Source organism: Tachypleus tridentatus, chromosome 10 (genome assembly GCF_004210375.1).
Source record: "Tachypleus tridentatus isolate NWPU-2018 chromosome 10, ASM421037v1, whole genome shotgun sequence".
In the NCBI taxonomy this organism is placed as follows: Eukaryota; Metazoa; Arthropoda; class Merostomata; order Xiphosura; family Limulidae; genus Tachypleus; species Tachypleus tridentatus.
This window is the reverse complement of record NC_134834.1, coordinates 55,866,994-55,891,262: the sequence shown is the minus strand read 5'-3', so window position 1 is coordinate 55,891,262 and position 24,269 is coordinate 55,866,994. Positions and strand designations below refer to the sequence as shown.

The 24,269-nt window shown below is 33.8% G+C and overlaps 1 protein-coding gene across 7 annotated transcripts; it reads right to left on the bottom strand.

Annotated features, from left to right (window-relative positions):
* Positions 1–11,625: 11,625 nt before the first annotated feature.
* On the bottom strand, positions 11,626–20,319 carry LOC143229336 (chaoptin-like). 7 transcript variants are annotated; one of them, XM_076461528.1, is made up of 5 exons: positions 20,156–20,305; positions 17,231–17,255; positions 16,525–17,120; positions 13,807–13,955; positions 11,626–11,965 (listed from the first exon to the last, which is right to left on the bottom strand). In XM_076461528.1, exons 3-5 carry the CDS (start codon positions 16,566–16,568, stop codon positions 11,826–11,828), a joined length of 333 nt encoding a protein of 110 aa, XP_076317643.1. In that variant the 5' UTR covers positions 16,569–17,120; positions 17,231–17,255; positions 20,156–20,305; the 3' UTR covers positions 11,626–11,825. The 7 variants fall into 7 exon arrangements, 5 of the variants coding, with proteins under 5 accessions (XP_076317643.1, XP_076317641.1, XP_076317642.1 ...); XR_013015818.1 differs by lacking the exon at positions 16,525–17,120 and having other exon boundaries at positions 20,156–20,319; XM_076461526.1 differs by having other exon boundaries at positions 16,525–17,255.
* Positions 20,320–24,269: the final 3,950 nt, after the last annotated feature.

Genomic DNA, 24,269 nt, shown 5'->3' with positions numbered 1-24,269 from the left:
AAAAAAAAAAAAACAAACCGTATATAGTATTATAAAGCGTATATCAACATATTTCTAGAGGATTCTTTTCAAACATTACAGCTTAAAACCATATTGTTGCAGGTTTTGAAAAATGAAATGGAGTATGTAATCTTGGCCTAAAACTAAAAAAATATTAGCTACAGATAACAATGGCTTCAGCTAAACTTTCTATGTTCATTACCGCAGGAGATTGTATTTTAATCTTACCAATAATTTCTGACAATATCCTTCACAAAAAAAATATTTGTTTGAGAAACATCCCCAAAGCTTCAAATTAAACGTATTAATAAATCACTTGGAACCTTACTGACATGGAGAAAAATATTAAAATAAAACTCAGGAATTACAGTTGTCGATCAAGCCCGAGCATTTGTCCAAGTCCAATAATCCGTTTGAATAAATATCCTTTTCGTATAGCATAGTTTCTTTGGTTTTTTTACTACCTAGGTCCCAGTTTTTCATCAGTAAGCTTGAAGACTATAGTGCTACAAATTGGGTTTCCTTACCAGCGTTGGACAGAATACTGTTAGTCTCTTGTGTACCTTTGTGTTTAACAACAAACACACATACATTACAATCTTATTCTAACGTCAGTTTAGTTCTGAGGTTCCTTAATGAGTAGTCAGTGGAGAAGAAACTCCTTTTCTATTTCTTTGCCATCGCACGTTTTCCATAGTCATATCAACCAGGAGCACGTGTTTTTTAAACTAAAACACTAAAAATGCCCCTCTCACAGCACAAATAATACACTACATTATGAAAAGAATACCTCCTCCCTAAAAACAAGCCCTGGAGATGAAGCATTCAGTGGCACATGTCTTTTTTTCCAACATTAATGAGGATTCATAGTATGAGCTTAGATAATGAATCCATCTTTACAATACTTGAAGTTAATTTATATCGTTATTGTGCATGTAAACAAATAACGTGAATTCGTTTGGTTTTGATACAGCACTTTTGATTTTTTTTGAAAAAGTGATAATAATGTTGTTACAAATATGATCAGGGCTCAAGGACGACTTCTTGCTTTATATTCTTAGCGAAATGCTTACGTAGTATCACATAGATATTGAGAAAGCAACAGATGTGTGCAAGGGCATACGTGAGTCTGAGAGGACATCATAATTAAAATACATTGTCTACTAATATGTGCAAATTTTAGAATAATAATTTTCATAAAGTGTTTCTTACTGTTTCAGCGATTATTTTACTATTTTAGGGGCCCGGCATGCTAAACGTGTTAAGGCTTGTAATCTGAGGGTCGCGGGTTCGCATTCCCGTCGTGCCAAACATGCTCGCCCTTTCAGCCGTGGGGGTGTTATAATGTGTCCGTCAATCCCACTATTCGTTGGTACAAAAGTAGCCCAAGAGTTGGCGGTGGGTGGTGATGACTAACTGCCTTTCCTCTAGTCTTACACTACTAAATTAGGGACGGCTAGCACAGATAGCCCTCGAGTAGCTTTGTGCGAAATTCAAAAAACAAAAAAACAAACAAAACTATTTTAGTTGGTCAACAACAATGTTCTTCGTAATAACGAACTCATATTTTTTATTTCAAATACTGAATGTTTTTTTCCCTAATAAATACATTAAATATTTTAGATGGTGATTATTCATGTACAGCTAATTAACGTACTATATTAGGTCTCAGTTTACAATATCGAGAATATCCAAACTTTAGTTTGTTTTGGACTTTCGCACAAAGCTATTCGAGGGCTATCTGTGCTAGCCGTCCCTAATTTAGCAGTGTAAGACTAGAGGGAAGGCAGCTAGTCATCACCACCAACCGCCAACTCTTGGGCTACTCTTTTACCAACGAATAGTAGGATTGACCGTAACATTATAACGCCCCACGGCTGAAAGGGGCGAGCATGTTTATGCGACGCGGGCGCGAACCCACGAAGTACGAGTCGCACGCCTTACGCGCTTGGCCATGCTACACCATGTAAAAGAAACAAGACTGAAGAAATAGTGAGATAATCAGAAGTAGATAGTAATGATACACCAATTCTGCAGAAAGGAATAATTTTAAGTGTAATTATCAAATATGGATGGGTATGAGAAGGTAGAAGTGACATCTGATAAATGTTAAGGACATGCTTAGAGGGAAGTAGATTATCAGACAAACTCACCAACTCCATGGAGATAATGTTCTTGTCTATGACACATCGGTGTATGTAATTTTGACTAATTTTGTAGAAGTGAAAAATGATGGAAGGAAAAGTGATACGGATATATATGTCCAAGATAAATAAAAATGATAATCGTTAAATAACTTTTTATAGTATCAAGAGACTGGTAACACATAGACATAGATATAAATATATTATAAAGTCGTCAGTTGTCTAACTAATCAATCAAATTGCAAAGTTTAGTTTTCATTAATTTCCCTTATTCCTTTGCCCAAGTCCTAGTGGTAAATATTTTATTCGCGCGACAAAAAAGCTCTTCTTGTGATTATATACATCATGGAATTAGAAAACTGGTTTACATCACAAATTAAAAGTACGTTTAGATTGAAAATAATGGGGTATATGAAACATAAATAAAGAAGTATATGATTAACAGTGGAATTAACGGAAACAGTGAGGGGAATAACCATACACTACACTTTATCATCTCATGTGATATGATCAATGTGTGTTGTTTATCTATAGTTTACTTTCCTTTGTATTTGTTGCGTTAGGTTTGTTTGTTGTTGTTTTTAATAATTAATATTGTATTGCAGTTATTTTCTCGGCGAGGGTTAATTAATTTTGTTTTTCGTTAAATAGTGATAAATACTAGATAAACTTTCTTTCCAAATAATGATAGTTAGTATTGAGTTTAATTATTCCTCAGTAGATGGATTTAATATTGTGTTATCACTCTTTTTCAATAAACAGTAATAAATACTGTAACACTATTCTTCTTTAGTGTTAGTATTGCTTTACTGTACTTATACAAATCTACTCTTTTCAGAAACTGTGATATCTTTTTTTTTATATAGATTTTTCTTCGGGACCGTGAATTATCAAGAAAGCCCTGTCGTCACCTTGCTAAACCCTATTGTCAGCTTAGCTTAGATCTAGAGAAAATTCCTAATGAGTAATGTCTCTATTACTTCGTGAACCGCTGTTTTACATTTCAAATATCCTGCACCAGATACTTCAGTTCCAGGGTTGGATACAGGATTTTTTTTTGGGGGGGGTATGATCGACTAAGTAACAGTGACTTAAACCCGATCTCAAATAAACTTTTCCTTGTTAGTGCAAAGTAAATTTCATGAAATTAATTTAGGAACAAAGAAAAGAAACATATATGACTATGAACTCTCATTTATTGATTTTATTCTAAAATATCAAGTTACAAGTGATCGTACACAATTTTGGTATGGCCAGTATGGGGGATGCATCCCCCATCCCCCCTCTGTATCCATCCCTGTTCAGTTCTCTTTATAACACGAGTATTTGTAGCACGTACTTGGTGGAAACGTATAATATTCATAAATATAATTAGAAGTAAAGGATAAGGAAAGGAAAGTGGTATATCCAGTAACATAAAATGTGATAAAATTGTACCTCAGAGAAGCTTCGCACCCATTAAAGCGTTTGAAGTGATCGCCCTCTATAAAGATTGTGACAGAAGAATGCAGAAGAAAAGAATGAATAAATCACATATATGGCAATAAAAGCTGTAGATGCCTGGATTTCTGGATTAATCCTTGATGCCAAACGAGTCAAAAGCAATTAATGATGGGTTTAATTAAATGATGTGAATTAACTTTATTTAAATCGCGAAGATTTGTCTCGATTTAGAAGTTTTACAGTTTGAACAATAGTTACGTTTTAATTGACATGATGACGTTACCAACCTGATTGCAGCTATGAAAGACCAAAGATTCAAATACACTCGTAAATAAGTCGAGACATCTAAAATAAGGGGTTTGATTACCCTCGGTGGGCTTAGCAGATAGCCCAATGTGGCTTTGCAATAAAAAAACAAACAAACCGTATATAGTATTATAAAGCGTATATCAACATATTTCTAGAGGATTCTTTTCAAACATTACAGCTTAAAACCATATTGTTGCAGGTTTTGAAAAAATGAAATGGAGTATGTAATCTTGGCCTAAAACTAAAAAAATATTAGCTACAGATAACAATGGCTTCAGCTAAACTTTCTATGTTCATTACCGCAGGAGATTGTATTTTTAATCTTACCAATAATTTCTGACAATATCCTTCACAAAAAAATATTTGTTTGAGAAACATCCCCAAAGCTTCAAATTAAACGTATTAATAAATCACTTGGAACCTTACTGACATGGAGAAAAAATATTAAAAATAAAAACTCAGGAATTACAGTTGTCGATCAAGCCCGAGCATTTGTCCAAGTCCAATAATCCGTTTGAATAAATATCCTTTTTCGTATAGCATAGTTTCTTTGGTTTTTTTACTACCTAGGTCCCAGTTTTTCATCAGTAAGCTTGAAGACTATAGTGCTACAAATTGGGTTTCCTTACCAGCGTTGGACAGAATACTGTTAGTCTCTTGTGTACCTTTGTGTTTAACAACAAACACACATACATTACAATCTTATTCTAACGTCAGTTTAGTTCTGAGGTTCCTTAATGAGTAGTCAGTGGAGAAGAAACTCCTTTTCTATTTCTTTGCCATCGCACGTTTTCCATAGTCATATCAACCAGGAGCACGTGTTTTTAAACTAAAACACTAAAATGCCCCTCTCACAGCACAAATAATACACTACATTATGAAAAGAATACCTCCTCCTAAAAAACAAGCCCTGGAGATGAAGCATTCAGTGGCACATGTCTTTTTTTCCAACATTAATGAGGATTCATAGTATGAGCTTAGATAATGAATCCATCTTTACAATACTTGAAGTTAATTTATATCGTTATTGTGCATGTAAACAAATAACGTGAATTCGTTTGGTTTTGATACAGCACTTTTGATTTTTTTTGAAAAGTGATAATAATGTTGTTACAAATATGATCAGGGCTCAAGGACGACTTCTTGCTTTATATTCTTAGCGAAATGCTTACGTAGTATCACATAGATATTGAGAAAGCAACAGATGTGTGCAAGGGCATACGTGAGTCTGAGAGGACATCATAATTAAAATACATTGTCTACTAATATGTGCAAATTTTAGAATAATAATTTTCATAAAGTGTTTCTTACTGTTTCAGCGATTATTTTACTATTTTAGGGGCCCGGCATGCTAAACGTGTTAAGGCTTGTAATCTGAGGGTCGCGGGTTCGCATTCCCGTCGTGCCAAACATGCTCGCCCTTTCAGCCGTGGGGGTGTTATAATGTGTCCGTCAATCCCACTATTCGTTGGTACAAAGTAGCCCAAGAGTTGGCGGTGGGTGGTGATGACTAACTGCCTTTCCTCTAGTCTTACACTACTAAATTAGGGACGGCTAGCACAGATAGCCCTCGAGTAGCTTTGTGCGAAATTCAAAAACAAAAAAACAAACAAAACTATTTTAGTTGGTCAACAACAATGTTCTTCGTAATAACGAACTCATATTTTTTATTTCAAATACTGAATGTTTTTTTCCCTAATAAATACATTAAATATTTTAGATGGTGATTATTCATGTACAGCTAATTAACGTACTATATTAGGTCTCAGTTTACAATATCGAGAATATCCAAACTTTAGTTTGTTTTGGACTTTCGCACAAAGCTATTCGAGGGCTATCTGTGCTAGCCGTCCCTAATTTAGCAGTGTAAGACTAGAGGGAAGGCAGCTAGTCATCACCACCAACCGCCAACTCTTGGGCTACTCTTTTACCAACGAATAGTAGGATTGACCGTAACATTATAACGCCCCACGGCTGAAAGGGGCGAGCATGTTTGGCGCGACGCGGGCGCGAACCCACGAAGTACGAGTCGCACGCCTTACGCGCTTGGCCATGCTACACCATGTAAAAGAAACAAGACTGAAGAAATAGTGAGATAATCAGAAGTAGATAGTAATGATACACCAATTCTGCAGAAAGGAATAATTTTAAGTGTAATTATCAAATATGGATGGGTATGAGAAGGTAGAAGTGACATCTGATAAATGTTAAGGACATGCTTAGAGGGAAGTAGATTATCAGACAAACTCACCAACTCCATGGAGATAATGTTCTTGTCTATGACACATCGGTGTATGTAATTTTGACTAATTTTGTAGAAGTGAAAATGATGGAAGGAAAAGTGATACGGATATATATGTCCAAGATAAATAAAAATGATAATCGTTAAATAACTTTTATAGTATCAAGAGACTGGTAACACATAGACATAGATATAAATATATTATAAAGTCGTCAGTTGTCTAACTAATCAATCAAATTGCAAAGTTTAGTTTTCATTAATTTCCCTTATTCCTTTGCCCAAGTCCTAGTGGTAAATATTTTATTCGCGCGACAAAAAAGCTCTTCTTGTGATTATATACATCATGGAATTAGAAAACTGGTTTACATCACAAATTAAAAGTACGTTTAGATTGAAAATAATGGGGTATATGAAACATAAATAAAGAAGTATATGATTAACAGTGGAATTAACGGAAACAGTGAGGGGAATAACCATACACTACACTTTATCATCTCATGTGATATGATCAATGTGTGTTGTTTATCTATAGTTTACTTTCCTTTGTATTTGTTGCGTTAGGTTTGTTTGTTGTTGTTTTTAATAATTAATATTGTATTGCAGTTATTTTCTCGGCGAGGGTTAATTAATTTTGTTTTTCGTTAAATAGTGATAAATACTAGATAAACTTTCTTTTCCAAATAATGATAGTTAGTATTGAGTTTAATTATTCCTCAGTAGATGGATTTAATATTGTGTTATCACTCTTTTTCAATAAACAGTAATAAATACTGTAACACTATTCTTCTTTAGTGTTAGTATTGCTTTACTGTACTTATACAAATCTACTCTTTTCAGAAACTGTGATATCTTTTTTTTTATATAGATTTTTCTTCGGGACCGTGAATTATCAAGAAAGCCCTGTCGTCACCTTGCTAAACCCTATTGTCAGCTTAGCTTAGATCTAGAGAAAATTCCTAATGAGTAATGTCTCTATTACTTCGTGAACCGCTGTTTTACATTTCAAATATCCTGCACCAGATACTTCAGTTCCAGGGTTGGATACAGGATTTTTTTTTTTTTTGGGGGGGGGGTATGATCGACTAAGTAACAGTGACTTAAACCCGATCTCAAATAAACTTTTCCTTGTTAGTGCAAAGTAAATTTCATGAAATTAATTTAGGAACAAAGAAAAGAAACATATATGACTATGAACTCTCATTTATTGATTTTATTCTAAAATATCAAGTTACAAGTGATCGTACACAATTTTGGTATGGCCAGTATGGGGATGCATCCCCATCCCCCTCTGTATCCATCCCTGTTCAGTTCTCTTTATAACACGAGTATTTGTAGCACGTACTTGGTGGAAACGTATAATATTCATAAATATAATTAGAAGTAAAGGATAAGGAAAGGAAAGTGGTATATCCAGTAACATAAAATGTGATAAAATTGTACCTCAGAGAAGCTTCGCACCCATTAAAGCGTTTGAAGTGATCGCCCTCTATAAAGATTGTGACAGAAGAATGCAGAAGAAAAGAATGAATAAATCACATATATGGCAATAAAAGCTGTAGATGCCTGGATTTCTGGATTAATCCTTGATGCCAAACGAGTCAAAAGCAATTAATGATGGGTTTAATTAAATGATGTGAATTAACTTTATTTAAATCGCGAAGATTTGTCTCGATTTAGAAGTTTTACAGTTTGAACAATAGTTACGTTTTAATTGACATGATGACGTTACCAACCTGATTGCAGCTATGAAAGACCAAAGATTCAAATACACTCGTAAATAAGTCGAGACATCTAAAATAAGGGGTTTGATTACCCTCGGTGGGCTTAGCAGATAGCCCAATGTGGCTTTGCAATAAAAAAACAAACAAACCGTATATAGTATTATAAAGCGTATATCAACATATTTCTAGAGGATTCTTTTCAAACATTACAGCTTAAAACCATATTGTTGCAGGTTTTGAAAAATGAAATGGAGTATGTAATCTTGGCCTAAAACTAAAAAAATATTAGCTACAGATAACAATGGCTTCAGCTAAACTTTCTATGTTCATTACCGCAGGAGATTGTATTTTTAATCTTACCAATAATTTCTGACAATATCCCTCACAAAAAATATTTGTTTAAGAAACATCCCCAAAGCTTCAAATTAAACGTATTAATAAATCACTTGGAACCTTACTGACATGGAGAAAAAATATTAAAAATAAAAACTCAGGAATTACAGTTGTCGATCAAGCCCGAGCATTTGTCCAAGTCCAATAATCCGTTTGAATAAATATCCTTTTCGTATAGCACAGGTTCTTTGGATTTTTTACTACCTAGGTCCCAGTTTTTCATCAGTAAGCTTGAAGACTATAGTGCTACAAATTGGGTTTCCTTACCAGCGTTGGACAGAATACTGTTAGTCTCTTGTGTACCTTTGTGTTTAACAACAAACACACATACATTACAATCTTATTCTAACGTCAGTTTAGTTCTGAGGTTCTTTAATGAGTAGTCAGTGGAAAAGAAACTCCTTTTCTATTTCTTCGCCATCGCACGTTTTCCATAGTTATATCAACCAGGAGCACGTGTTTTTAAACTAAAACACTGAAAATGTCCCTCTCACAGCACAAATAATACACTACATTATGAGAAGAATACCTCCTCCCTAAAAACAAGCCCTGGAGATGAAGCATTCAGTGGCACATGTCTTTTCTTCCAACATTAATGAGGATTCATAGTATGAGCTTAGATAATGAATCCATCTTTACAATACTTGAAGTTAATTTATATCGTTATCGTGCATGTAAACAAATAACGTGAATTCGTTTGGTTTTGATACAGCACTTTTGATTTTTTTTGAAAAAGTGATAATAATGTTGTTACAAATATGATCAGGGCTCAAGGACGACTTCTTGCTTTATATTCTTAGCGAAATGCTTACGTAGTATCACATAGATATTGAGAAAGCAACAGATGTGTGCAAGGGCATACGTGAGTCTGAGAGAACATCATAATTAAAATACATTGTCTACTAATATGTGCAAATTTTAGAATAATAATTTTCATAAAGTGTTTCTTACTGTTTCAGCGATTATTTTACTATTTTAGGGGCCCGGCATGCTAAACGTGTTAAGGCTTGTAATCTGAGGGTCGCGGGTTCGCATTCCGTCGTGCCAAACATGCTCGCCCTTTCAGCCGTGGGGTGTTATAATGTGTCGGTCAATCCCACTATTCGTTGGTACAAAAGTAGCCCAAGAGTTGGCGGTGGGTGGTGATGTCTAACTGCCTTTCCTCTAGTCTTACACTACTAAATTAGGGACGGCTAGCACAGATAGCCCTCGAGTAGCTTTGTGCGAAATTCAAAACAAAAAAACAAACAAAACTATTTTAGTTGGTCAACAACAATGTTCTTCGTAATAACGAACTCATATTTTTTATTTCAAATACTGAATGTTTTTTTCCCTAATAAATACATTAAATATTTTAAATGGTGATTATTCATGTACAGCTGATTAACGTACTATATTTGGTCTCAGTTTAAAATATCGAGAATATCCAAACTTTAGTTTGTTTTGTTTGTTTTGGAATTTCGCACAAAGCTACTCGAGGGCTATCTGTGCTAGCCGTCCCTAATTTAGCAGTATAAGACTAGAGGGAAGGCAGCTAGTCATCACCACCAACCGCCAACTCTTGGGATACTCTTTTAGCAACGAATAGTGGGATTGACCGTAACATTATACGCCCTTACGGCTGAAAGGGCGAGCATGTTTAGCGCGACGCGGGCGCGAACCCGCGACCCTCGGATTACGAGTTGCACGCCTTACGCGCTTGGCCATGCCAGGCCCAAACTTTAGTAGTAACAAGCAATGGGCCATTTTACACATGTGCTCAAACTTCTTAAACACACTATTTATTGGTACCTTTCCATGTGTGTTATTCTCTACTTCTTTTATTTATTAAAAATAAGGATATTTCTGATGATTTAAAATATGATGGAATAATTGAGATACTATTAATGTAATTATATGATTTATTTTTTATCCTCATGAAACTATTAAATACAGCCGCATTGTTAATACAGTTACTCCCTAATATACCTGGCCTCTATGAAGGTTAGGCACAGCAGGTTAGGCGACAAAAGGCATAAAATGAACGGGTAGAAGAACTATTTTAAGGCTGCAAATAATGGGTGTACAGCGAATACAAATGATTATGTATTTTAAAAATATCATTGACGAAAGTAAGTATGGAACGATTGATAAAGGCAGCAAAGGAAGGATGAACATGACTAAGTGGAAAGAATTATTGAATTTCACACAAAGCTACACGAAGGCTGTCTCCACTGTCTTTCCCTAATTTTGAAGTAATAAATTAGAAGAAAAGTAGCTAGCCAATAACATCCACTTCTCTATGCTATATTGCTGGATGTGACTGCCACTCTTATGAGGCACCATTGGTCCCCAAGTGCATTTTTTTGTGTGTGGTTAGGAGATTACAGAACACGATCACTGAAACTTCAGCTCTACATACTAATAACGTTTACTACAAATAGAAAAAAATCAAAACGATAAGAGGAAGATTAAGAAGAAAAGTGAAAAAAGAATGGAGGAAATATAAAAGCAATACTGGAGAAAACACATAGTAGTAAATACTGAAGGATGAAAGAAGAAGGCTTACAAAGTATAGATAAAGAAAAAGTTAAACAAAGGTTAAGTGTGAAAAACCAAAAAAATATTTTAAGTTATAATAAAAGCAGGTTTGCAATGGTAGAGTAAATTATATTTAAATCAGTTTTGAACTTCACTACGTCGTTAGATTCTATGTCGTCATAGTCAGTCGTGCTACAACCGACGACGGTGCATCATGACACTAATGCTATCGCGTAGCTTCTATTGCATAAAACATCAAAATGAGGTTGGCAGGTCCACAGCACACCTCCTCTCCCTACAGACTTTCCATAATCCATCTAAAAATGATGGTTTTTCAATGCCCGTTTCAACTGTACAATCCCACAGAAACTCGTAGACACTACAACCGACGAGTTGGCCAGTATATCGTCATATGCAGCAATATAAGTACCTTTTGCATTCCATGGATCGTTGAGGTAGATGACAGTTAAACTAAAGTTACGACTAGAAGTCTTATCTTAGTGAACCCATACCCACTGATCTCTTTCCAGGAAGTGATCCTTCTTGATTATCTTGTGTACTATTACATACAATTCCCAAATGCAATAAATTATCGATAGCATCACATAACTTAGAAAGCAATGTAGAAATGTAGTTTTAATACATCCCGTTTCACCTGAATTTTATATTGACTTGCAGATTTGCGCATTCAAAATCATTTTAATGTAATTTATTTAACTTTCTACAGTGATATACAAGTAATAAGAGGAATAATAAGAGAAGGTTTATACTGTTAGAAATAAAGTATAATGTAATAGTCTCCAACAGACGACAGCATGTGCAGTAATAAGATTAGGACTAACGTAAGCACATATGACAAAACATTTGGAATATATTTTATTTATTAATCATCTTCATTCGCACAGTTTCAACAGAAGAACTGTCAACGCTAGCAACATCACTATAGAAACAAAATTAAATTTTCACACAACTTTATGTCATAACTATTGGTTACTTATTACAGATTATCCTTAAAATAAAAAGAAAATAATATTTTGTTGGTGTTTCAGAGCATTACATTAGATCTGTCACTTTCAGATGTCTCAAGGATATTCCTCTAAGATGCTCAGGCCACTTGCATGACCCCGAAAATGTAAAAGGAAATTCGTAGTTGAAAATCCACTTTAAGTGTTGATCACATCGAATTTCGTTGTCTACAAAAAGAAAAATTCAGCAAGTCTAGTAAGACTCGTTTTAGTATATTTGTTAAAAGTAATAAAGCCTAAGATAATACATGTATTTATATAAAATAATGAGCAAGTGTTATAGATATATAAACTATTAAAAATATTTAACATTGAAGACTCTAAAATATCTATCTTAATGTTTTATGTTTAGTAATAATTATATTTATCTTGATACAAAATTATATTTCGCAAAATCAACTTATTGCAAATTGGGCATTTTCTGGTATAACACAAAACCTTTAATCCAACTATCTTTGGAACGTTCACGGCTATTTGCAATTATCATAGCTTAATTAAATTAAGAATAATCGTTACATTTTAGCTAAACTTAGAAACACAAAAAATAATTAACTTTTCAAAATCACGATACCTGAGAAATATCAAAGTAATGTAAAGTAAGTCATTTAGAAAATAAAAATGACAGATGTAATTAATCTTAAAATCGACGAATATTGCAATTAAAAATAAACCTCTTACGTGTAACATAAACAGAGAAATACGAAAATAATATATTTTATGAAATAGTCCATTACAGGTAATCCAAACACACTAAAATGATTTGATTTATAAAAAAACATGTTAAGCGCAAACATATGAACACTGTAACAATATAATTTAGCTAAAAATTGCACGTGTAATCTAAACAGAAACATCAAAATAATGTATTAATAATCTAATTAAAAACAATACATGTATTCTAAACATAGAAGCACCAGAATAGTGTAATTTAGTGTGAAAAATACATGTAATCTAAACATGAAAACACCAGAATAATGTAATATAGCGGAAAAAGATACATTTAATCTAATCACAGAAACAACAGAATAATTTGATGTAGAAAAAGCCCTTACAGGTAATTTCAATACAAAATTATCAAAATAATATAATTCAGAAAAAAAAAGGTACGAGCAACCTAAACATGGAATTCCAACAATTATTATAACTGAGAATAAATACAGATATATTTAACCCATACCAAGAAATATCAAACTAATTTATTTTTTAAAACAAAATGACGCGTAATTTGAAAATAGAAAACAAGAATAATTTTATTTAGAAAAAAAAAGCAATGTAAATTACTGGCACATAAAAATACCAGAAGAAATTAATTTATGGGGCTATAGAACTTGAAACGAAATACATCATTTTATATTATATCTATTGAAAACAACAGCTGTGTAAGTAATATTGTCATTACTAACCTCGTTTAAAGACTTTAATCTCGTACTTGTTTGTATATTTAACAGTGGATTTGTTTTGTTTTGAATTTCGCGCAAGGCTACTCGAGGGCTATCTGCCTTAGCCGTCCCTAATTTAGCAGTGTAAGACTAGAGGGAAGGCAGCTAGTCACCACCACTCACCGCCAACTCATGGGCTACTCTTTTACCAGCGAATAGTGGGATTGATCGTCACATTATAACGCCTCCACGGCTGAAAGGGCGAGCATATTTGGGGTAACGGGGATTCAAACCTGCGACCCTTGGATTACGAGTCGAACTCCTTAACCCTCCTGGCCATGCTGGACCCTAATTAATTGAATTAAATTTACAAAACTGTTTTTTATTGAGATATATTCTACTGCTAAAGTCCCGGCATGGCCAGGTGGTAAAAGAGTAGCCCAAGTTTGGCGGTGGGTGGTGATGACTAGTTGCCTTCCCTCTAGTCTTACGCTACTAAATTAGGGACGGCTAGCATAGATAACCCTTGAGTAGCTTTGCGCGAAATTCAAAAACAAACAAACAAACAATCAATTAATTAGGGCTAGAAGTTTCAGCTGTGTGTTTTAATAATTGTTTTAATAACTTTACCTTGTATAACTAGCAAAAACAATTGCTCCCATATGGGACTCCAGGTAGATTCATATAAATATATTATTTTGTTGGCTGATAATCGAAGTATATTCAAAGCGGGCATGTCGGAAAAAACGTCATTTTCAAGATGGCTCAGTTCATTATAGCTGAAAGGAAGAATGCTCTTTTCAAAGATTAAGAATTATTCATACATCAGATTTAATAGAAATGAAACGTCTCACTTGGTAAGCGCACAGAAAGTACACTTCGATTAACAAAGTTCAATTACTTTAAAATAAAGAAAGAAAACAAACTTCTTAAATTACAGACTGAAGTAAAGAAAGCTATAATCACATCCAGCTGAGTCTTAAAAACACTCACGTAGTACACTTCATACAAGGCCTAAATTGCTCATCGACAGTTTGAAGGCTTGTAACGATAACATTGAGATTATATTACTACCATTGATACCTCACAAATAGCTAATTATGTAGTTTTATGTTTATCAACAAATATACATGTAAGTGTAATCTCATTCGAAAAAAACAACAGTGATGCAAATTGTTGGAAAATAATTAATGAAGTTTCAGTATCTGACATCCTTCTCAGGCTAATAATTTGCTTGACTTGAGAAGTTTGAGTACTTTATACTAAGGCCAAGCATGGCCAGGTGGGTTAAGGCGTTCGACTCGTAATCCGAGGGTCGCGGGTTCGAATCCCGGTCGCACTAAACATGCTCGCTTGACGGTCAATCCCACTGTTCCTTGATAAAAAAAAGTAGCCCAAGAGTTGGCGGTGGGTGGTGATGACTAGCTGCCTTCCCTCTAGTCTTACACTGCAAAATTATGGACGGCGAAATTCGAAAGCAAGCAAACAAACAAACTTTATACTAAAACGATTTTACAAATTTGCCATATTTTTACAGTCCATATAGCCACAAATAGTAATGCTTTTTCTTATTATCTTACGTTTTGACAATAGTCTTGCAAGCGTAATATCTGTTCCAAAAGATTCTTGTGATGTTTAAAACATACCATTTCTCATTCATTCTTTCCATAATCCATTTAGTGTACGATGACAACAGTTTCCTAGTGTCAGTTTCACAACCCGATCGCACCATTTTATCCTTGCTTCCAGAAGGAGATAATTCATTATTATGTTGTGCATTACTGCTTGGGACACGTGGATATTTTCTATCTTCGATCTTTGTGTTTGTGAATTTCTTCTCTTAAAAGACGTCAAACTTTTCTTACCATGTCTGAAGTATGACTTGTTTCAGGTCTCTTGTGCCGAAGTTGATTCAAATTCCTTTGTTTCCCAGCACTAATAAGTTCGAAGAATATCCTTTTCTCGGAAATTTTATTTCCTCATTCTGAATACCTCTTTACGATCTAAGTGTAGGAATATTTTACATGGGAAGGGGCTGTTAGATGTCGTTCCAGATAGCGATAAATTTTCGATGGCCTCAGGTTACCTACGAATGTCAGTGTTAAAACTGATTTTAATGTATTCCATTCCCTTGCAACTTCCCCGTCATACTAAACATGCTCATCCTTCCAACCGTGGTGACGTTATAAGTCTATGATCAATCCCATTATTCATTGGTAAAAGAGTAGCCCAAGAAATGGTGGTGAGTTGTGATGACTAGCTGCCTTCCTTCTTGTCTTACACTGCTAAACTAGGGATGGCTGGCACATATAGCCCTCATGTAGCTTTGCATGAAATTTAAAAAACAAACAAAAAATTTCTTTCAACATTATCTCATTGAGTTTCCTATAATGCGTGCTTACAAAATACACTTTCAATCACATACTTTCGGTATAAATATTTTCTTGCAAAACGTGGGAAAAAAGCGATATAGATAAGCAATCATATCAGTAAACACTATTTTTTGGGACATTTTGAGAAGCGCCTTTCGTCATGTAATATATACAGTTTTTTAGAGAACTTGAGAGAATAGTCTATTTCTTTTAAGGCCCACAAGTGGTTCAGCATAAAGTGTGAGGGTTTATAACATCATAAACTGAGTTTCGATACCCATGTTGAGCAGAGCATAGCTAGCATTGTTCTTAGAAGGAAACAAACAGAGATTTATTTTAATCTAACTTTTAAATACTTTTATAAAAACACCTCATTTAAACGTAGTGTATTGACTAAAAACGTTTGAAACTTTCTGTAGCCAACTTCTTTATAAATTAAGTCCAAATAAATATCTTACATCACTAATTTGATGTAATCTTCGTTGAAAAGGTAACAGAAATCCTAAAACGTTTACATTATTTATAATTATTCATTAAATGCAGTTTAAGTACTTTGGTACTTTAGTTTACACTAAAGTCAAACAAAATTAATAACTTACCTCAAATCAATATTCTGTGACGAGTTGTTTTTGGAACCTATTGCGTTACAAACATGCCTTAACACGCCACTCTGAAGTTTATGAATAGTAGATCGCGTTAACGACGATTTTGGCATCTTTAATGAGTTGTGTTTCGATAGTTATTACTAACTTACCTCGAATCAACATTTACTAATAACTTTTTGGAAGGATTAGTCTATTAGAATTAGATATCAGAAGGTTACCTTAAGTCAAGCTTCTCAAGCAAGTTTTCTTTGAATGATAAAAACTTCGTCTTATCTCAAACCAAGCTTATATAATGAAGTTTTTATTATTGGTAACCTGTTAGTATCTTATCTCAAGTCACTTTTTTGAATAGTAAGATACAAGTATCTTACCTCAAGTCAAGCTTCTCCAACGAATTTCCTTTGGATGGTAACATATGTCGGTAAAGAACAGACAGCTTGTTATGTGACAAGAGCAGCGAATGCAGATCCAACAGTTCAGAAAAGGAATTACTTTCAACATCCTTGATATTGTTTTCTCGAAGAGAGAGGAAGACTAAACGTCGGCAATCATTTACAAAGTTTCTATCGATCTTTTCAATAAAATTTTGTTTAAGTTCAGCATGTTTAGTTTTGTGAAATGACTGAAGGAAAGTTTTCCAATACCTGAAGGAAAACTATCATGGATGATAACAGTTTCTATTGAATGAGAGTTGGCTTGAAGAAACGGGGAGTCCTCTGGTGACAAAGGAGCAATTAACATTTCTTGAAAATAAACATATTTAAAGAATACCCCTTCGAATAAGTCTTTTGGTATATTTTTCAGTGTAGATTTCTGAATATTGATTTCGTAAACCGGGTATTTCTTTAACGCATACTTTAGTAAGGAAATGTCTTTATAAGAAGAAATACCAGTGCAAGATATCGTCAAGCCATTTCCCTGTATATTACACGAACAATGATCAATATCCTCCAAAGGTGGGCAGGAACTTGAAAATGAAATAAAGTCGTTGTATAAAGTCTCGTTTGATTTTGTTTCTTTAGCATCACAAAAATTAATGGATTGGTAAATTAAAAAAAGAAACAAAATAACTGATACCTCAGAATAATTTTTCATCTTGTTCCTGCAAATAAATCGAATAAAAATGATTTCTCAAGCAAATTAGATTTTACAGTCGAACTTAAAAGAGCTTATCAATTACAGTACAAAAATTAGGCCTACTTTAATACAAATGCTCACTTGAAAAGTTTTAATGAAAACTAACGAAGTACCCGGCTTCGCACCGGTTGTTAGGTTGATTTATTTTAGCAAATACATCAAATTTATCACGAAACTAAAAATATCGATCTAGTTTTAAACTTAAACCGTTTCTGAATTAAAGTATTTTATGATTATTTTTTTAAATCAATAGAGATTCTAAAAAGGACTGGCTTTTCTATATATTAGTTGTTCTTTAAGGAACCATTTCTTTTCCATGTGGTTTTTCGCTAGCTTTCTTCCTTAAATAGATTTGCATGCGCCCACGCACATGGATACGTAACATACGTTTGCACACCATCTGGGCCAATTTAGTATGGGTGCAAAATTTCAGATTTCTAAGTTCTTTCTTCTTGGAGCTATCATGGTCACAATTCTTTTCTCTGTGGTATTTGATTAGTTTACCACATGAGAAGATGCGCAAGCGCATACGTTCACGCACAAGGTCAAGTGATGACACCCAGTTACACACCTTGAGGATCCAATTAATGTGGATCCAGTTAATATGGGAATAAGCTTTCAGATCTCTACGTTCTTTTCTCTTGGGATTATAGTGGTCACACATACACACGTTTGTGCGCACGCGCATACACACATGCAAATACGAGTCTTTCAGTTTGTGTAGTGTAACCGCCATAACTCTAAGATAAAAGAATGTAGTAACCTAAAACTTTACACCCATACTAACAAGACTCTGAGAGGGTACACCTGGGTGTTATTACTTACCTACGTGAGAGAGTGCGCGTGGACAACTTTGTAATGAGGTAAGCTAGGGAAAAATCACACAAAAAAAGTAGATGCAAAATTTCAGGTTTCTAGGTTCTTTCCTCTTGCAGCTGTGGTGGTCACATAGTTACATTAAAAATACGGTTTATAATTTAAAGCAGTCACATGATGTATACTTAAAACTAGACAAAGTATTTATTTGTTTGAATACCCTTACTGTAAAAAGTGTTATTATTGCTCACAATAATAATAATTATTTAGTTAACTATAAAAATGTTTAAAAGTCTCGGAACATGAATGAAATTAGGTCAAAATTACAGATATAGTAAAATTATTATTCGCTTTTTAAATAACAACTAATAACGTAATACTTTTGTTTACGAGAAATGTATTTTGAAAATATTTTGTTTGTTTGTTTTTGGAATTTCGCACAAAGCTACTCGAGGGCTATCTATACTAGCCGTCCCTAATTTAGCAGTGTAAGACTAGAGGAAAGGCAGCTAGTCATCACCACCCACCGCCAACTTTTGGGCTACTCTTTTACCAACGAATAGTGGGATTGACCGTCAAATTATAACGCCCCCACGGCTGAAAGGGCGAGCATGTTTGGCGCGACTCGGATGCGAACCCGCGACCCTCAGATTACGAGTCGCACGCCTTAACGTGCTTGGCCATGCCGGGCCATTTTAAAAATAAATAATTTATTTTGTGACTTGTGCTAGTAGCATACATTCATTATCCTATATATTTTGTTTGTTTATCGTTAAGCACGAAGATATACAGTGGACTATCTGTACTTTCCCACCGGTGTCGATACTCAATGTTAGAGTTATGACCTCTCAAACTTATTCCTGAACCACCGGGGACTTATTCTATATTAATTCATGTTGCGTATTTCTTTGTTCGCAAACTTTTCTTTATCGAAATGGTATCAGGGACGGCTAAGACGCAAGCAAAAGACCACTCAGACATGATAAATTAACTCAAATCTGGCATCGGATTTTATGTTTCTTGCTGAGGGGCATGATCTTTGAAATTATGTTCCTAACCCTATCGGAAACTAACAAGACCAGTTTTGGCACACGTGCTTGAATACCGTGGTTGAGTGCCTTAAGAGGGCTTATGTTGTATATGGACCTCCTTGGAGTAAATATAGAAGTAACTACAGAAAACAGGGAGGCTTGCTTGATAAACAAAAGCCTCTGTTAATCACAAAAATCCTTTAATTCCCGGAACCGAGAGCAGTTTTTATGCTAGTACGTATATATTTGCAAATAAGTGTTTTACTTCATACAGAGAGCATATTAACAAAATTTAATAAAGAGTTTTCTCATAACATAATTGCTTAATTTTAATTTGTTTGTTTTTAAAGTAAAACAAAAATATATTTCTCAGATGAACTGTCATTTAAATTAGGACGTCTAGTAAAAAAATCTTTAAATAATAAACTTTGAAATGGATCTTGTTACTTATGGTAACTAATATACTGAACTTGCAAAATATTCTGAACAAACCCTTTATATACTCATAACTAGAACAACAGAATAGCTTTTGCATACATTTATGGTATACAATTACAGCCATGGATAATAAATTTAACCGTAATACTAAGTCTTTTATTTTCTTTTAAACTAAATTAAGAACTTTTAGTCACACAAAACACTATAAACACTATTACGTTCTGTTTTAAAATCAGCCGTTTAACAGCTAATTTGTATCATTAACTATGAATCTCAAAATTCAAATTGGCATAAAGTAAAATAATTTTGGGGAATAATAAAGAACCTATTAGCCCATCTCGGCTGCCCCATGTTCTAAACTAAACTATTATGAATTAAAACAAAAGCAAAATACTTAAAACCAACCCTAAAATTTAGACGTTACTTGGAAGCAATAAATCTAACTCAGTTTAAGAGAAAGCTTGTTAACTATGTGAATGGTGAGATTAATATAGATTGTAACAAACTATAAAATTTGTGTTGTTTTTTTTATAACAGCACTTTTTTTTATATCTTTGTTATTGTATTGATTGTTACATACCTGCAGTTGTCAACTTGTACTCTTTGGATCTTGACTGTGAAAGGTATGTTTTTGTGTTACGTTTATAGGGGAGTAAACGGAACTTGTTATCATATCGTGTCTTTCATATATTTATATTCTTGTGTCCCTTGCCGGTTATGTTTGTAGCATGATGCAATTGTAAGGTCATAGACAGTTTGTGTCTTATCATCTTATTAATGAAACATGTTTTAGCTGGCTGTATTATCGTGTGATTTTTGGAAAACAGCAGATGTGTAGAAACTCAGTTTATTACATCAAGATTCAGTGACACACCGATAAGAATTGCAAATTAAAATTGCATCTGAAGGTTCTCAAAATTGCAAGCCATTGTTTAAGCATTCAAGCTTTATATATATATGTATTACTTACGATTTCCACATTTTATAGAAATAGCAAATGACATAAGTAAACAGCTTGTGATTTGAACGTGTTGACACATAGTAACTGTGGCACGAAAGTATTTGCTGACTAGTATATGTTGGCGCAGAATTATTCAACTCATTAAGTCATGAGTAACTCGTGTACAAACATGCAATTATTAATATTTGTAAATAGTGATTGATAAACACAGTCACTGATTTATTCACTTGGGTAATTTGATTGGAACTAGTATACGAAAGCAAAAAATTACCAACAAAGGTAAATTCATAAGTCAAAAGGTGTTAAGAGGTTGTCTAGCGTGGAAGGAGAGGTAAGTTTATAAAACTTACACATAATTCACATACCTAAAATTATTTTAGGTTACTTTACAATATACTATAAAACTTATATATAATTCACATACTTAAAATTATTTTCCTATGTAAAGTACATTTAGTAATATTTTCCGTCTTTTACAGGTGTCTACTAAACGTCTAGTAAAAACAGAGAATTTATCATTAAAACGTCTCCAAAAAGAAGAGTTAAAAAGTAAAACACAGCATTTACTACTTGCAGTATTTCTTTTAATCCTAAAACACGCAGACTCACAAATATTTTGAACACTCTAATTTATTATACTAACATTAACATTCAAAATATATTGGACAGTACAACTAAACGTCTAAACAGTAAAGACAAAGTAACAGTTTATTCAAACCACCTCGATAAACCGATAAGCACATGCTTACAAAATAAGGATATTTTCACACCTAAAATGATATTTTCTACAGAGTTCGTAGTTTCCAGTTTTACCACAAGAGAATGCCATATATGTTGTTTTGACACGGCAGGAGTTTGTTTATCTTTATTGGCATGTGTCTGTAAAATAAAGAAGTATATGAGGTCATTATTGTGCGTAAATTAGTGTTAATCAATGTAAATAATGTAAAAACAATATCGTTAGTGAAAGCTTCAGTCTCTTCAACTGATGGAGACCATAAGAGATAGTAAATAGTGCCTAATTGTTGACACGTATTTCTCTCTAATTCGTCGTGATCTTTATTGCTGATCGATAGTGGAACCAATTCCGATATAAATATAAGCCATTTAGTTTAACAATATACGCTTTATTTAGTTTAGAAATATATTCAAAGTAGATCGTGTATGAGTTACATTTAGTTGAGAAATATATTCAAAATCATACTTACATTGGTTGAGCTGTCCATGATTATCACTAGTAGAACTTTGAGATGAAGTATTCGCATGAATCTTGAATTCATTGTAAAAGTAGCTTGATACGTGGTCGAATTATCCGTTTAGCTGTATATTGCAAAATAAACTTTGGCAACTTTGAAACGACGTTTGTCTGAGGTGTCAATGAACACCTGTATGTAGTTTTATCTCTGAATAAATATCAGATCATCCCTTAAGTAATGTCCGATTTTAGGTTCAAAAAAAGAGAAAGGATTTCAAACGCTTTTAATGTTATTTAATGAATAATGTATGTTCCATTATTATCAATTACTTCTTGCCAACAATTCACAAGCTTCTGAATGCCCCTTCTATAAAATTCTTGGGGTTTGGAGGAAAAGAATATAGAGAGGGTAGTTTTGAAATCTTTATGTGTTTCAAGCTCTTTTGCATCACGATAATTCCGCAAACTTCAGAATATATGATAAACAGATTAAGCAAAGTCTGGAAAATAAGGAAAATGTGGAAGTTTTTCCCAGTCTAGCTCTTCAGTCTTTGCAGATGTGATCCTTGCTGTATGGGGCCGTGCATTATCCTGGTGTAACACAACACCTTTACGAATGATCAAAGCAGGCCTCTTTTCTTTCAGTGCAACATTCAAGCGCTCTAACTGTTGAAAATAGAAGTCTGATGTAATAGTCATATTAAGCGGCAACAACTCTAAGTGGATCACACCAATAATACCCCACCAAATGCTTAGCAAGACATTCCTATGATGGAGGTCCATTTTGGGCTGTGCTTTATCCAGTTTACCTGCACTGAGCCATTGTCTGCGTTGCTTAACATATTTATATTATATCAATTTTTCATTTCCAGTCACTAACCTGTCCAAAAAAGATGAGCTACGTTCACGAGAGTTCAGAGAAGGGCAAATGTCCACTCTTGCCCTAAGGTTGGCTTCTGTCAACTCATGGGGGACCCATTTTCCAAGTGTTGACACCTTTCCAAGTTGTTGCAGATGACGGTGAATTATTGAATGGGTTGAATTAAGCTTGTGTGCTAGTTTTTTAACTGTTACGGTACAATCTTCATTATGTGCACCCAGCAATAAGTCACCATTAAACTCAACAGAATGACCTGAACGTGGTGCATCACTTAAGCTGTAGTCATCTGATCTGAACTTCTGAAACCACCTTCGACATTTTCTTTCATTGAGAGATTTCACACCATAAACACCTTGAATGTTTCGTATAGTTTCGTCTGTACCATTGCCTTTCTTAAACTCATAAAGCATTATATGTCTAATGTGCTCTTCAGACACATCATCTTCATAAAGGTTTATTTGATTAATGATCTGAGAAAGTGGAGTTGGGTTAGTTTATTTTATTTGTCTGAACATTTTTATACACGTTCTATTACATTTACTATAATAGTGTCATACATTTAAGCAAAATAAAACTTTTATTTTATTCTTAGCGGATTGACTTGCTTGTCATGGTGGCCTTATAAAATTTGGTACTTTGACTATCATAGCGCTCTAGCAACGCGTCCCTAACGACGCTCCCTCTCGTATCAACTTTTAGAATTATGACAATACCTATCCTTTCCTCCCCAGAGGTAGACAATTATCAGGTTCGCCCAGAGTGCGAACCTAATTGTTAACCAACCATGGTACTAATTTGCAGAATACGATGTTTTCAGCAGTTACTGGGTGCAAACCACAGAACCTCGAATCCTGCACGCTAACTAATGAGCTGTACTTGGTCAGATAAAAGTAGTGAGTTTCAGGGTGGGAAGAGTGTGTGGATATAATACTGCAACTTTTAAACTTGTAAAAACATTATAAAAATTATTTGTTTGTCTATTGTTAAAAACAAAGCTACACAATGTGTTCTGTTCGTTAAATCATCATGAGTTTATAAAATGACAAATCACATTAAACTTAATCATAATCAAGTATTGTAAATCATTTCATCTCATTTATTTGACACTTATAGGTAACAGTGTTTAGACGGCATAACTTAGCTTTAAAACAAAATATTTTACTAAAGTTATAAAATGCTAAGAATACTTTAAAAATTAAGAATCTCTTGATTTATTTATTTATTTTTATATCAGAAACCATAATTCACAAATGAAATGAATGGTTACTTACTTGTTAAATTTCTTTTCATAAATACGACAAAAAATCAAAACTGGCTCGCAAAGTCTAATTTACTGACTAACTAAGTCGCTGATGTTCTTATATTATTGCAACAAGTATTTTTCCAAATCATTAGTCACAACATAAGGACGATTATTTTATTTTCTCAGCATTTTAAGTTAAATTAAATTTCGTTTTTTGCCAGCAGTTTTCAAAATATGGTAGTGTAAATATACTTTTATAACATGGCAGCATATTGTTATAAACTATATTTCAATGTTGTAATTTATTCATTAGATGGAAGACACATCACGATAAGTTAGTCCCAGAATACCTGGAAAGCTTTAAGTTTGGGAATATAGTGATGGAAATGTCTATAAAAAATATATTTGATGTAAA